Source organism: Pseudorasbora parva, chromosome 5 (assembly GCF_024679245.1).
Source record: "Pseudorasbora parva isolate DD20220531a chromosome 5, ASM2467924v1, whole genome shotgun sequence".
Classification (NCBI taxonomy): Eukaryota; Metazoa; Chordata; class Actinopteri; order Cypriniformes; family Gobionidae; genus Pseudorasbora; species Pseudorasbora parva.
In genome coordinates, this window is record NC_090176.1 from 29,618,705 (window position 1) to 29,635,442 (window position 16,738).

Consider the following 16,738-nt stretch of genomic DNA (forward strand, 5'->3'; position numbering starts at 1 on the left):
TTTGGTTTAAAACTTACTTTGCAACAGTTAAAGTTTGTTCTATATTGTGACTGTGTGTTGCATGAATGAAATTCAGACGTACTAGATCCGCCATGTTGTCGCTGTCATAAGACCTACCAACTCCCCCAGTTTCTGTTGAAGCCAATCCAGAAGTGACTTAAACTGCAATTCCTCAACTGGCCACTAGGGACAAGCTCCAGAAGGGAGCAGAATCTCATTAAAGGGATACTTCACCGCTTTTTCATATTAAACTATGTTATTCCCTTAACTAAAACAGTTAATACATATCTCTCTCGTCTCTAATCTCTCTGACGTGCGCTGACATTCTGATAGCATTTAGCTTAGCCCAGTTTATTCACAATGGTACCAAACAGAGATCAAGTTAGAAGCGACCTTCACGTTTTCCCTATTTAAATACAGTTACACAAATAGTTGAACGATCAAGTATGGTGACACAAAATAAAACGTGGCACAGGGAGCGTCTAGATTTCTAGGCTAAGGGTTGAGCGGTGTCCAGTTGAAATTTGCAACCTCCCCACTAGATGAAGCTAAAATGTACACCTATTTGCACTTTAAGCTTGACATCGACTAGTTGCTGATCATGGACTACAGAGGGCACAACAGGATAAGTCTTTGAAGTCCACTTTATGCTCCATTTCCAAACTAAATAAATGCATACTCTTAGAGCGCTCCACACGACATGTTTGATTATACCATTTTAAACCGCTTATTGTACACGTAAATTAATCACCATTTAAAACTAATGCATTCTGCATTGTAACGTGCACACATGGGACAGTATCTCGCGCGTCACCCTCAGGATGTACACAGAATCATTCAGTAGCGCAGAAATGTATTTTCAACACTTCTGTAATTTATCAATAAAATAGCTTTGAAACTGAAAAGTTTTAGCATACATTTCTTAGTAATTAACACCCAATCGCTCTCTCACTAATGCATTCGTATAGGCTAAATGTAGGATAATCTTAACTGTGCTACTTTATCTGTATCTAATTTAGAATGAGCAGAAACCTGTGAGAAATATAAAAGACAAAAGAACTGATACAGAAATAAGTGGTTATGTAGGAGAAATAGTCTTGTGGGCAGCACTGTGTTATATATCATTGCTGTGCACAAGGCGACCCGGGTGTCCAAGTCTCATCTCGATTTGTTCATTAAATCACATAAATGTCGACTTTAAAGTGTTATACATGTGCAGTGTGGCTTAATGTAACTTCATGTGGTTACTGTCATGGCCACCCATAACAGCTAAATTATGACCATTCTGGGGAAGCGGTGGACTTGATAAGATAAAAACATTTGCAACTATTCAGAACATCTACAGCCCTAGTGCTCAAGCTAATTCGAAATATGAAATACTGGAATGAGGGCAGACAAACACTGCACATATAAACATATTTTTATATATACATATATATATATATATATATATATATATATATATATATATATATATATATATATATATATATATATATATATATATATATACCTGACATAATTATCCACTCAAAAAGATGAAACAGAGATGACTCATTCAATGTCTGCAAACAAGTTTATGACCGTCACCATAACAACAACAACACTGCTGTCAATTCAGACACTGGAAATAGAATCAGAAAGGTGCTGATCACAATACGCTGAGATCTGAACCTCTGGAGACGCGAGACTGGTCCTGAGATCGCTCTCTGTGTTGCCATGGAACCCTGGATACAGAGGTACATATTCAGAACCAAAAACGTACCGGTGATCTTAAAAACACATTTTCAATGAACTTCAAATCTGACAAAGGCAAGTGTTGGATATGAGTACTGCCATTATCTGAACAAAGTGCAATGTCAAAATGTCTCAGAAATAGTTTCTGATAGGTCCACATTACAAGGTGCAAAAGTGGTAAGTTCCCTTTTGAAAAGAACAGCTTTGACTTTCCATGCTGGTCCAGGGCTGCGTTTGCAGTTTGGTGCTGGTCTAGCTGGAGGATCAACATGTTGTTTACCACCAGAAAAATACTGGTCACGCAGCATTCTTTCTGATCTGGATTGTAGTCTTTATTTGAGGAGGTTTCTATTAAAGGTCATTTCCACCTCAGAGTCAAATGTGCCACTGAAGACTGAAAATAAAGCTTTGCCATCACAGGAATAAATAGCATTTTGAAATATATTAAAATAGAAAAATATATATATTGAACAGTAATATTTTATAATATTGCAGTTTATACTGTATTTTTGATCAAATAAATGCAGCCTTTGTGACCTTTAAAAAAAAACATATCCCAAACTTTTGAGAAGTAGTGTATCTCTCGTGTAGCTTTATATTTTACAGTTAAAGGGGGGGTGAAATGCTGTTTCATGCATACTGAGCTTTTTACACCTTTAAAGACTTGGATTCCCATCCTAAACATAGACAAAGTTTCAAAAACTAATGTTGGACGTTTGATGGAGTATTTCTGTGTTAAAAATACTCCTTCCGGTTTCTCACAAGTTTCGGCGAGTTTTTTTCGAATATGGGTCTACTTGACGTTAAATAGATCGGAAGGTCCTTGTATGGGCTGTACGGGCTCTTCTCCCGGAAGGGTGCGCGCGCGCGTGACTAGAGGGAGAGAGAGGAAATGCACGCCGTAAACAGTCTCTCAGGTGCAGATCCAGTCGTCCGTGAACACTTATGACGCGTAACTAGAGGGAGAGAGAGGAAATGCACGCCGTAAACAGTCTCTCAGGTGCAGATCCAGTCGTCCGTGAACACTTATGTCGCGCCGCGCTCCACTTTATTCCTATGGGTGACGTCGAGCGACTTCAACGTTTTAGCACAGCATTCCGGGAAGGCAGCGCTGCATTTGAACCGATTTGAACGCAGAAATGACGGGAAGCTTCAAGGCATCGCTTCAGTCACGTCTCAAAGTGGATCTCCACGGTAACTGCTGTCACAGGACTTCACCAAATCATACCAAAGAAGTGTGTTTTTGACAGAGCGGTCCTGCTTTGGAAGATGCCGGTGAGTAAATCAACTTCAAATGTGATGTCTCTGCTATTGGCTACCGTCGCATGAGTAAACATCAGTAAACGATACGATCGCGTGCTTCGTCATTCAAATGCGCTAACGGTTACTCCATTGTTGTTCTGTATAACGTTACACTATTCTGACTCTGACGTGCAAAACCGTTTTGCTTGCTACCTCTAAGGTCTAGTCACATACAATAGTCCATAAACCGAATCATGTCCTCATAAACTGCTCGTAAAGACACACAAAGGCCCCTAAATACAGTACATACCACAGAGACGGACATCCTGATGTTGCCGTTTCTCCTGTTCAATTTATTTCAGCCTCAGATTTGATTGTGGATCATTATCTGTATTAGCTGAGATAGATGGGTTTCTCCACGCTTGAGGACGTCACCGCTTTGCGCGCTTGTCATTCTTTAGCTCCGCCCACACGATACGCCTCCAGGCGCTCGGTTTTTTCCGGAAAGACTCGGTACAGCCCATATTTCTTTTATAAATATGATAAAACTAAAGACTTTTCGGAGATATGAAGGATGCAATACTACTCTATAGGTACTCAAGATTGACATGAGATTGACTGAAACTGAGTGTTTCACCCCCCCTTTAAATTTTTTCTTAATTAAAACAATTTAATAATGACCTCTTATTTTTTACTCTGACATGGAAACAGGCTTCTATAGGATTCTTTTAGTTCTGAACTGAATGCAAATATATGGTAAAATGATAAACCAGCAGCAACACGTCAGCTTATATGAATGAGGCTACAGCATCTCAATCGTTTGACGCAGTACAAAACTCCAGTCACATCACAACTTTTATCCAAAAACCAGACATTGTAAACAAAACACAGCTGATCTCCCATGAATTTAGACTTCGCCTTCTGGAATATAAAGTGCTACATAAAAAATGAAAAGTCTTGACATCAAACCATAACTCTGACTTGACACTTATATACAATTTTTATAACCAGAGAGGTTTTATCCCATTGATTCAACTGACACTGATGGTACTAAGCTCAGATCCCGGTCAAACGAAGGTCTTTTGATGTATCAGTACCCTGTGATCAAGTCATGGACTGTGATGCTGTTTGTTCATAGATGCATTTAGGCTTTGAATACTAATACTTGAGACCAATCTAAGCTGCCTTCTGTAGAGGTAAGAAGGATAGAATGCCAGACACGAACCCAGAAAAAAAAATCCAGGGTTACGGTTGGCATTTGCGGGTTCATTGAGTGAATTCACAAGCAGCTGACACTCTCGTTTTTGCGGCTTTTGGACTGATGGTGGTTTTTATTGTGAAGGGGCAGAGAGAAATCCCCATTGCCTATTGATCCAGCGAGCGGCAGGTGTGTTGACTGATAGGCCATCGGTGGAATGGTGTTAACCAGAATTAACTGTAGCGGTTTCTTCTCCTCGTGAAACTGGCATCGGATGTATCTAGCAAAGGCCGAGCGGTAAGTCTTGTTGAAGAGCGTGTAAACCAGTGGGTTAACGGCGGAGGAAAGGTAACCGACCCACACGAAAACATTCAACAGTCCGTTCATTATATCGCCGTCACACGTCGCCGGGTCGCAAACCACCGCCAAAACGTTGGTGATGAAAAAGGGACACCACATGACCACGAACAGGAAGAAAACCACGCCCAGAACTTTGGAGGCCTTCTGCTCGTTGCTGATGGATTGTACGCTGTGCCGTCCGAAAGGTGGCATCACAACCCCCGACTCCGTCCCCGCCTCGCGGCTCAACGAGCGCCGCAAGAAGAGCTTCTTCTCTGAGGGTGAGAACGATGGGCCAGGGAGGAAGTTCAGAGTGAATCCTGTACTCCATTTGGGCCTGGGCACCAGTTGGTCGAGGCAGAGCGTAGCCTCACTCTGCAGAGCGCTGATAGTCAGGAAGTAGGTCACCACCATTATGATCAATGGCACAAAGAAGGCCACGAAGGACCCAATCAACACAAACGAATTGTCAGTCAATAGGCAGCTGCCATCCTTGAAAACTTTAGTGTGATCACGCAGACCCAGCACTGGGATTGGCATGGAGATCCCTGTAGAAAAACAGAGGGAAGAAAGTGCATTTGTAGTTTAGTTTAGTCTGCAGAAATTGTGACAGACCAAAAAAAACAAGGTGGCAAAAAACAAAACAAAAAAAGAGAAGAAAAAAAAGTGGCTTATTTCACACAAAACACAAAAGCAGTAAAGTTGTGTGATATGCTGTTTTCTATGGCATATGCAGCTGTTCCATTTATGTCCCTTTCATTTGTTCAAGCAGATATAAATGAATAAAAGTTCTTATATCATGGGCTGTCTTAATACTCGGTTCTGACTGCCTAGAAGGTGTGCAATAAAACCGTTTAATGCACTGGTATTTCCAAGTCAGTTTAATCACCATTCTATATTAATCCACTTTTTTCCACTGACGCTCGTACACACATACCGTACATACGTCACTCTAAGATCGCCCTGCTTGCGCACACAGAAACATTCAGGAGCACAGAAACATTATAACGCTGCTGCGTGACTTTTAGTCATACAATATTTTTGGTAGTGAATCGCTACATTATATTTCTCAGCAACAAAGGGGTTCATCGCTGCTATGTTGAAGTAATTAACCTCATACAGCTTCATTATTAATAGAGAGACTCTGAACAAATGCAGGTATGCAGCGCTCTCTCTCTCTCTCTCTCTCTCTCTCTCTCTCTCTCTCTCTCTCTCTCTCTCAAAAATGAATTCAAATAAATGCTATAATTCATTAATTCAAATAAATGTTATCATACACACTATTTTACCTTTGTGTATGATTCAAAGTGGGCAGAATGCTAGATCTAATGAGCTGTAACAGAGCAAAAGTCAATTTACCTTTCCAGTGAAATATTGTGCTGCAAACATCAATAACAGTATAATAAGTTGTCAATGCTGGCAAATGACCATGGTATAACTGAGATAATCCACGACTAGCTGTGCATTAAATGACTTTAATGCACTTCATGTGGGTGGTTCTTTGGTTTCACACGGCTAGCCTTGGATTATCACTTACATAATATATAGTGCTATAAAAATAGCACTTTCATAGAAAACAAATGAACATGCAATTCATTATTCCCTTTAATGGCATCAATCTAATTAGAAAGTCCTACATTTATAACTGTGATTAATTACTTATCAGTAAATTATTTTAAAATGATTATGTATAAATAACAATCAAAATGGGGTGATATAATAATAATAATAATAATAATAATAATAATAATAATAATAAATATTACAAGATATTAACATCCCTAATAGATAATAAAAACTGATACATATGGTAATAGAGAGTATGTGTTCCATATAATTTTGATAAATAAAAGCGCTTTCATAATAATATGTTAACATGAAGTTAATGAAGTTGATTTAATCTTCAGTGCCGGTAATTCATTCTGTTCTGCAATTTGTATTTATTTTTCCAGAAACTGGTGGAAAAAGACCCTCTTAATTGAGAATTTGTCTGTAAATCACACACAGGTGTGGTGTTTACTACAAAACTACATAGAAATAGATAAACTGTGATAAAATAAAAGATAAATGTTATGTATTAAACAGCCCTAATAAATTGATTTAAAAAAGTAATAATCCTAAATAAAAAACAATTAAATTGTTTTGACATGGTAATAGAGAGTGTGGTTTACATATAATTTTAAAGATGGCCTGACACACAATATGCAGTTCACTTGGACTGGAAAGAGTTCATGTACAGGAATATCACAAACACCTGACTATGTATTAGTTCATGAATCATCTCTTATCTCAAAGGAAAACACACTCACACTCACACACACTCACACTCACACTTACACTCACACTCACACTCACACTCACGCACAAGCACGCACGCACGCCCGCACGCACGCACACAGTGTTTCCATGTTTTATGGGGACTTTCCATAGGCATAGTGGATTTTATACTGTACCAACCGTATTTTCTATGCCCCTACACTGCCCCTAAACCTACCCATCACAGGAAATATTCTGCATTTTTACTTTCTCAAAAAAAAAAACCTCCTTATGATTTATAAGATGTTTTCCTCATGGGGACCAAAAATTGTCCCCACAAGGACAAGGATTTCGGATATTGCGGGGATATTTTGTCCCCATAACGTAGGGATTACCAGCCCACACACACACACACAGTCTGATCCCCCATCATCACATCTAGTTTCAAAAGAGATGATAATCTTTAAATAACTCTCGGCTCATAATCATGTGTAAACACTTTCCATTCATGTTTTCAAGCACTGATACATCACTTATTTACAAATCATTAAACTGAGAGCGCAGGTGACATATTTATTAAAAAACATGCTGGGCGCCTCAATAGGAACCCTGTGATTAAAGGACAAGCTTATACCATTCTACTGAGATATACTGCTAATGCTTAGGCAGCGAAAACGTAAATTTTTGTAACATGCCTTTGGGTAACTTCACAGGAATTGATGGGACTTTTTTCTCATTGCCTATAACAGTTTAGAAGTGTACCCTCAATAACACTACTATTTACGACCATTAGTCTTCAGTTTTGTAATCCTGTATATGATATATTTCTCATTTCCGCTAGCATCTTGCAAATGGAAAGCTTGTATCGCTCAAGGACAAACTTTCAGTAAAACTGCCATGGTGATAAGACATTTCCATGGCAACAGTAAATCTCTGCAAATCGTGTTTGATCTCTGGGGTTTGTTGGGGGGAAACAGAGCTGGTAAGGAGGGCGGGGGGATGGAGGTGCCAATGATGGACACGGTGCCATTGGATGATGCATCTGGAATTGTGCATCTATGAATAACCGCAGGCCTTGGATTACTATGATAAGAATGTCAAAATCTAAGAGGAAGATGAGTAGATTAAACATTTAAAGGGGGGTCACTTTATCTTACTCGCTATCAACCTCCTCTGACATCACATTTCTCATCCTTTCCTGGAGATAAGTGTAAACAGAGTTGGAAAAAGTTAAAAAAAGCAGCATTATAATGCAGGGGCAGATGATGGTGCTTTGCTCAAATCCACTGACAGCTCTCACCCTCATATCAGTTATGGACTGACATATGAAGGCAAGATAGTACATGGGAATTTTAACTAGATATCAACATACTTCCCCAGTTGATAAATCACAGTACATTAAGACAATTGTTTTGTATTGCAAGTTTTTCGAGTATGGCTCAGCTTGACGTTAATAAGAGCGGAAGGTCCTTGTATGGGCCGTACGGGCTCTTCTCCTGGTAGGGTGCGCGTGCACGTGACTAGAGCGAGAGAGGAAATGCACGCCCATAAACAGCCCATATTTCTTTTATAAATATAATAAAACTAAAGACTTTTCGGAGATATGAAGGCTGCAGTACTACTCTATAGGTACTCAAGATTGACATGAGATTGACTGAAACTGAGTGTTTCACCACCCCTTTAAGGCCCTGTTTGCACCTGGTATTAAAATGCATTATGATTGATCGGATTACAAGCAGACGACTCAAAATACAGGTGTAAACGGGGTCTAAATGTTTTGAGCTTGTCCGCTTTCGACCACTTCCAGAGGTTCCACAGGCTCATGTGGTCAAAAGCATTCAATCAGCCACAATAGACTGTCTACTCTCCGACTACTGGCCTAATGCGTGAACATTATGGGAAGCACACTAGATTGACAGGATTTAAACTTTGTTGGCTGGAGACCCACATTTGGTTTGCAGATGAAAACGTACAATGTTCCCTCACCAACATATGTAAATTGCATGAGCTCACTTCATCCATTAGATCAAAAGATCTGAAACAGCCTGTATATTTACCCACCCATAGACCCGTCCCTTGAAGGAATCAGGATAGAAGTGGTTGAAAGTGGGCAAAAGAGATAAAACACCAGGTGTAAATGAGAATGTGTCTAACTCGCCTACTAGTGATCTGATCAAACAAAACGCATCTTAATACCAGGTGTAAACTGACTTAAATGTTTTGCGGAGGGGATTTTGAAATGTCTCTTTTTATCATTCTATAAATAAATCATAAAGCGCTGTCAGTAGCCCAAAAACAAAATATTTTTAGCAATAAAATGTTAAGTTCAGCTGAAATATATACTGTACAATCCTACAGTATATATAAACGTAAAGGTTTGGCATATGGCCACCTCCTACTCTGTAAGGACATGTTATGGAAGCAAATGATCTTAAAATCTCCCAATTTAAAGCAGATTAAGAGCTGTTTAACATGAAGAGAAAGGGTGATCAGATAGTTGATCTGTTTGGCTTGCATTACAAATACTGAATGGATGGATGGATACTTGTATGCAAAAACATTTTTTTTTTTTTTTTAAATGACACCCATCAAATGTTCTGGTACAAGAAAGATAATTACACATCTCAGTGGCATGCTCCTCCTCGACTGATAATTACAAAAGCACTTTTTTGTCTTAACAACCAGACATGCTGTTCTTTGAAAATCATCTGACTCATGCTCAAAGAGCCCTAATCTCTCTAATGTTAGTAGGTCTTCTTTGATCTCCAAACGATACATAATTACTGAAACTGAAATTCTTCTTCACTTTAAAGCATCACTATCTCTCACCTCTACGACCACTCTGAATCTGGTAGAAGCAGAGACTGCAGATCTGGGAACTGAAGCTCCATCCAAAAGTGTACCGACACAGTTTAACAGCTTAATTAGTGCAGATATTCTATTATATTAGTTCAAAATCGGTCTCTGTTGACTTTAGTTATATTGCTTTGCATTATAAATGTTTCATTACATGGTTTTCTTTTTCTTTTTGCATTGCAGCGATGCAAATGGCATTCACTTTATTACATTTTCTCCTCATAATAATTCATTGCTGTCTGTGCTGCATGCAGATCGAAAAACAGGGCTTTGGTTTGAGGTCATTTTGAAGTAGATCAGAACTTGGGCATTTCTTCAACTTCGGGCACTGCAGAGGTTGATTTTTATTCAAAACGAATAGATTCCTTAATATTACTTATAACTTTTTTCCATGCCTTCATTATCTTTTGCTACTTTTTGTCCCAGACCAAGATTTTTAATGAGTCTCTAAATAAATCATATCATATTTTTATTATATCACAATTAAATATTGTTTTTTATCAAAAGTTACTTATTTACCAAGGCAATAACACTTTTAATGAAGAGCATACGTGAGATTAAGTGCAGTGGCAGTGGCTCAGTAGTTCATGTAGATTGTCTACAAACCAGAAGGTTGGTGGTTCAATCCTGGGTTCCACCTGACCAAGTGTCGAGGTGTCCATGAGCAAGACACCTAACCCCAACTGCTCTCGACGAGCTGGATGGCGCCTTACATGGCTAAAACCGCTGTCGGTGTGTGAATGGGTGAGGCAATATGTAAAGTGCTTTGGATGGCCATAGGGTCTGTTAAAAGCGCTATATAAATGCATTCCATTTACCATTAAAATGTAACACGAGATGGAAAATATAAGAGAAATCAAAGAAACATTAAGGTAAATATCCACCGTTTTTAGAAATAGGGCTTATTCAACTTCTTTCCTACATTTAGATATATGGGCAAATGCATTTGTCTCAAATGCATGCATTGTTTTAGTTTGGCAGCGATAATGAATGGAATCCTATGTTGCCAGCTAGCATTTCCCGAGTAAAAGTGATCCAAAAAAAAACCCCACCTAACTACTTCTTGTGGTCTGTGTATTCACAAAGAGTACAAATAGCGATGCAGCTTAAGATAGGCTATTTCCTAGGCAGATACTGATTTGGGAGTATTATGGGGAAGCAAAGGCGAAACACTGCTACTTGGGCGCAGAGATATCACGCAACACATTGCGATCGCTCAACAGCCGGAGGACGTGAGGATGAGAGCCGTGATATCTCTGAGCCCAAGTAGTGCTTCGCCTGTGCTTCCCCATAATATAGTCTCAATTCAATATCTGCCTGGAAATCACCTAGTCTCAATCTGCATCGCTATTTGTACTCGTTGGGAATATGCAGGCCACAAGAAGTAACTTTTTTTTTTAATCACTTTTACTCCGTACATGCTACCTGGCAACATAGGATTCCATTCATTATGCTAAGCTAAGCTAGCAGTGACCCTGACAAACTAAAACAATGTATGCACTGAGACAAAAATTTGCCCACATAAATGTAGAAAAGAAGTTGAATAAGCCCTTTTTCTAAAAACTTTCCTTTAAAAAGTGTCCAAATGTGTGTATTTATGATCTTGCTAAGGCTAATAAACAGCTATTTTTCTGCAAATATGTTTAAACTCTCATTTACATCACTGTCATTTCCACCAGAGAATGATTTAAGATGTGATGGAAATGACACTGTGCATGGTGTAAATATTCATGACTTCAATAACCCAGTCCCAGACCTGTAAAATTCATTCATTTTTATCTTTCCATTATGCTATTTTTCCCCTTCTCAATTATTTCTTCTTTGTGGTGTTTCATTGACATAATCAGCAGGATACTGATGAAGCTGCAGCCACTACTGCCGGTCTCATTGTCGCCTCTCGGTTCCAATCTATAATACATCTGAATATTGCTGCAATTAAATACTTCTGATTTACAGGTATCTAACTTGTGTTCAAAAAGCTCTCTCCCCCACTCATGTATTCAATATCACACTGCTTTTCCTCTGGTGAATGACAAAAGGCATGGAGGTTTATTAGCCACTAATTTCTCGAGTCCAGAAAGCAATTTAAATTCAAGTACACATAAACATTTAAAGACCCTCTTAGGATCACTCTTCTTTTTAGAAGCGTCTCTAAACATCCAAGGTCATCTCAAACCAGTAAGGGCCTTTTTCTAGGATTTTACATTATCTAAAAGTCAGTGGTTAATACTATGTTATCAATACATTAGATCAGAGTCATGACTAATCAGACAGAATGACATCAGTTTCATAATCATAATCAGTTTCATAATCATGGCTTTACGTCACACTACAGCACTGTGTCATGTCCACGTATTGTACCTGCAGAGATGGTCCAGACCGCCGTGATTTTGGCCCGGGCCCGGGAGCGTGAATTTGATCGATTGTGTCGGATGGGGTTCCGGATGGCCACGTAACGGTCCAGGGAGATAGCGCACAGGTGCATGATGGAGGCGGTGGAAAAGAGAACATCCAAGTAGATCCACATGGGACAGAGTGATGCAGCGAGGGGCCAGGAGTAACCTGAAGACCAGAAACACATTCAGAAAATTAAACTGAAGGAATAAAACTGCCAGCAAAAGGCTTAGAAACATTGACTTTCCTCTGTCGCAAACGAATGGGTCCTGTAAAATAACTTAATGGGCTTCGTCCACTAAGCACGAGTGATTTCACTGGAAAGCATGAGTGTGATGATGAGCTCGTGAAAATAGCACAAGACAGTAATGTCTGTTTAAAAGGGGAGAAAAGACCGTTTAATTTCTACAATACTCTAGAAATGTATTAAAAAATATTGTAGAGTCTGTCTGTCTTTCTGTCTATTGGTCTTTGGTTGTCTGTCCATCCATCCTGAAGAGAGGTGCGGGGCACAACCTAAAGCAGGAACAGACTTGTTTTAAACGCATGCTAGCATGACGAAACTTAAGCTGTGTACGAAATTGAATACTTCCCTATGAAAAACAGTACACCAACATAGTATATCCGAATACAAAGTAGTGAAATGTCTCCGTATGACATACTACTTCCGGTGAGATTTTGAAGTGTGCATTCGATGGACACTTTGCTATCCCATGAAGCCATGGGAGAGGATTTATGAAGGGATGCAACTGACGCTGGTAAGTTATGTTATAATGACAACATGGCAGATGTGGTCCATCTGAATTACATTCATACTACACTTTTAATGGTCGCGAAGTAAGCAAAGTTTGAGTGTATTTACTAGTTGCCATATCAACCCTATATAGATAGAAAATTGGACCAAAATTCTGAAATAATTGGAAGATAATCACTGAACATCTTATTTAACCATAGCAAAAGTAAATTTCTTAATTTTTCATCTCAGTTTTGGGTTTATTTAAAATTAGACAAATCTGATAATCTTATATCTGTTAAGAGTTCTTTAAAGGGACAGTTCAACCAAAAATGAAAATTGGCATAATTTACTCCCCCTCATGTTGTTCCAAACCTGTATGAGGTTTTTTGTTTTGCTGAACACAAAAGAAGATACTTTGAAGAATGTTTTGTAATCAAGCAGATAGAGCAACCATTGACTACCATATGTTTTCCCCTACTGCGGTAGTTGCTCTATTGGCTTGGTTACAAACATTCTTCAAAGTCTCTTCTTTTGTGTTCTGCAGAAGAAAGAAACTCTTGGGACAACATGAGGGTAAGTAAATGATGACAGAATTTTCATTTTTGGGTGAATTATCCCTTTGATGCTTCACTAACTAGCAGACGATATTAACCAAACCCCAGTTGCGCAGATGGGGATCGTTCTAACTGCGGTAAAATGTGCTATTAGAACCATGCTATTCCATACAGTTACTGATGAAATTGGCATAATTAACTTTTATGAATTTCTGCTGAGAAACAGGTAAATAAAGACTGGAATAAATAAATTTCAAGAAATTTACAGCATTCATACTGGCTTATCTATTTGTCTTCTGTTCAGGGATGCTGCATGTGGAGGATTCACTGTTCACCCTGTGTATTTTCTGAATGTCTGAATGTGTTTCCTCATCTTTTAGACTTAAATGTTATAAAATATGCTGTAAAGCTGCGTTTTTCAGTGTGTTTATTAGTTTAATTTGTCTTGGATAATTTTTTTGATTAGACCAGAAAACATTTATAACGTGCCCCTCACATTTTACAACATGCCCCACATATATACACTGTATTAATGAAACAAGAAAACATATTTGTACCAAACGTGTGAAATGAATTTGGAAAAAGATAAATCCTTTGAACCTTAAGTAGATTTACACAAACTAGGAAAGTCAAAAAGCATTAGGTTGTGCTCTGCTCTCCCCTAAGTTCAGTTTTATAAGTGCAATAGAGTTAACTCACTCTGCTGTGGGCAGTCAGGCAGAAAATGACCATCCACCATTCACCAGACTGAAACTGTAAAGTTCATTGTTAACACTCCAGGTACTTTGTACAGGACACACAGAGACACAAACCATGAAGGGGAGAAATGTTGAATTATTAGCAATTTGCAGTTATCGGCAGGTACTTTCTTATTTTTAGTGCTTTAGTTGTTTTTATTTTTCTCAGTGACAAAAGTCTGAAGTGGAGCACAGCGGCAAGAGCCAACACAAATGAAGTGCCACAAAGAAAATAGACTTTCAAAGGAAGAGGAAATGAGGTAGAAAATATAGGGAAAGAAATGGGTGAATGAATAACAGGAGGAGGAGCTGCAGGAAATGGGATGCATGCAGAGAGAGGAAGTGAAGGGAAGAATGGTCATATGTGGGTGAATGAATATACAGAGCTTGTGCAAAAAATAGATAAAGGCTATCAATCACCAAAACAAAGAGCACACTATCACACACTTGTGTTTCAGAAACAGCTCTCTTCATCAGAACTCACTCAGGTTTGATATTGGATTGCTACCTCAGCAGAGCTACGGTATTACATTAGTTTCCCTGCATGTTGTGTTTACTGTGTTCTTTCAAGCGATTGAAAACCTGTGCTTTCCATACAGTTCAAGACATTTCCCTGCAAAAGAAAATAATTGTTTGGGATTCAGCTAAAATTCAGTCTGCAGTTTAATAATATATGGTGCTGGTCATATAATTAGAATATCATCAAAAAGTTGATTTATTTCACAAATTCCATTCAAAAAGTGAAACTTGTATATTATATTCATTCATTACACACAGACCGATATATTTCAAATGTTTATTTTTATGATTTTAACTGACAACTAAGGAAAATCCAAAATTCAGTATCTCAGAAAATTAGAATATTACTTAAGAGCAATACAAAGAAAGGATTTTTAGAAAATAAGAAGTATGAACATGAAAATTATGAGCATGTACAGCACTCAATACTTAGTTGGGGCTCACTTTGCCTGAATCACTGCAGCAATGTGGCGTGGCATGGAGTCGATCAGTCTGCTCAGGTGTTATGAGAGCCCAGGTTGCTCTGATAGTGGCCTTCAGCTCTTCTGCATTGTTGGGTCTACATCTTCCTCTTCACAATACCCCATAGATTTTTGATAGTTAAGGTCAGGCGAGTTTGCTGGCCAATTAAGAACAGGGATACCATGGCTCTTAAACTAGGTACTGATTGCTTTGGCACTGTTTGCAGGAGCCAAGCCCTGTTGGAAAATGAAATCTGCATCTCTATAAAGTTAGTCAGCAGCAGGAAACATGAAGTGCTCTAAAACTTCCTGGTATATGGCTGTGTTGAACTTGGACCTCAGAAAACACAGTCGACCAACACCAGAAGATGACATGGCACCCCAAACCATCACTGACTGTGGAAACTTTACACTGGACCTCAAGCAACGTGGATTGTATGCCTCTCCTCTCTTCGCCCAGACTTTGGGACCCTGATTTCCAAAGGAAATACATTTACTTTCATCAGATAAAATAACTTTGGACCACTCAGCAGTCCTTTTTGTCTTTAGCCCAGACGAGACACTTCTGATGCTGTCTGTTGTTCAAGAGTGGCTTGACACAAGGAACGTGACAGCTGAAACCCATGTCTTGCATACGTCCGTACTTAGTGGTTCTTGAAGCACTGACTCCAGCTGAAGTCCACTATTTGTGAATCTCCCCCACATTTTTGAATGGGTTTTGTTTCATAATCAGTGTTGGGAGTAACGCATTACAAAAGTAATACATTACAGTAACTTATTACTTTTTGATGTAACGTAGTAGTGTAAGGCATTACTAATCAATTTTCAGTAATATTTTACTCGGTACATTTCCAGTAACGCTTGCGTTACCCCCCCCCCCCCCCCCAAAAAAAAAAAAATACAATAAAACGAAAAAGGAAAACAGGCGCGATACATTAACGCATGAAAAATGCAAGTTATTACCTGTTCGTGGTCAGTCAATAGCCGCGTGGTGTCCAGGTTAGTAATTAAATACTAAATGACAGCTTCTGATAATTTGTATAGCGATTTACTTCATTTTCCTTCAATTCAGTACTTCAATTCATCTCTCTCTTGCTGGTGTACGTTTGGATATTGTGTGACATAGTCCAGTGAAGGCGTACGTGTTTATTGCGGATCTTACAGAAGTGCCGCAGGCATGATTTCAGCCTCTGTGCTCGCGCTGGCCCGTGGAAAAGTGGCTAAAGAAGGTTTAAAGTCTCTGTCGTTTCAAAGAATAGCACAACGACAAGCGCGTCGAAGAACGGACGAGAGACAAGGCGCGCGCTGCAGAGCCAAACTATAGGCCTAATGCCTAAACAACGCTTGGGTGAAGATGACAGAATAAGACTACTGCACACCGTGACACCGTCGTTTAGATTTTTTATAGTAATACAGTAATTTAGTTCAGTTAGAGAACAGGCCGTTCAAATAAAAACGGAAGGTGTCTGCTGCATGATCTGAACGAGTGATCTTGAGCTGACAGTTGATCGCGGAAGATTTGGTTTCAAAGTAAAATGTAAAAGCGCCTATTAAAGGGGGTTTGTCATTGTGTTGTGCATTTCATTAAGAATAATAGGATTTTAAACCGAAACTAAAAACCTGCTTGGCCACACAGAGCGCGCATTTACTAACGAGCTGTCATTGCGTCAGTGCGTAACGAGCGCACTGGCGCGTTTTCAGTTCATATG

The 16,738-nt window shown here is 39.0% G+C and overlaps 1 protein-coding gene across 1 annotated transcript in view; it reads right to left on the reverse strand.

Moving 5' to 3' along the window:
* Positions 1 to 1,538: 1,538 nt before the first annotated feature.
* htr2aa (5-hydroxytryptamine (serotonin) receptor 2A, genome duplicate a) overlaps positions 1,539 to 16,738 on the reverse strand; it is a 32,859-nt gene continuing 17,659 nt past the window's right edge. Inside the window, exons 2-3 of the mRNA XM_067443821.1 lie at positions 11,990 to 12,190; positions 1,539 to 5,064 (exon numbers count right to left, since the gene is read on the reverse strand). Of these exons, the coding sequence (XP_067299922.1) occupies positions 4,259 to 5,064; positions 11,990 to 12,190 (1,007 nt within the window). The 3' untranslated portion in view covers positions 1,539 to 4,258. The remainder of the gene's footprint in view (positions 5,065 to 11,989; positions 12,191 to 16,738) is intronic.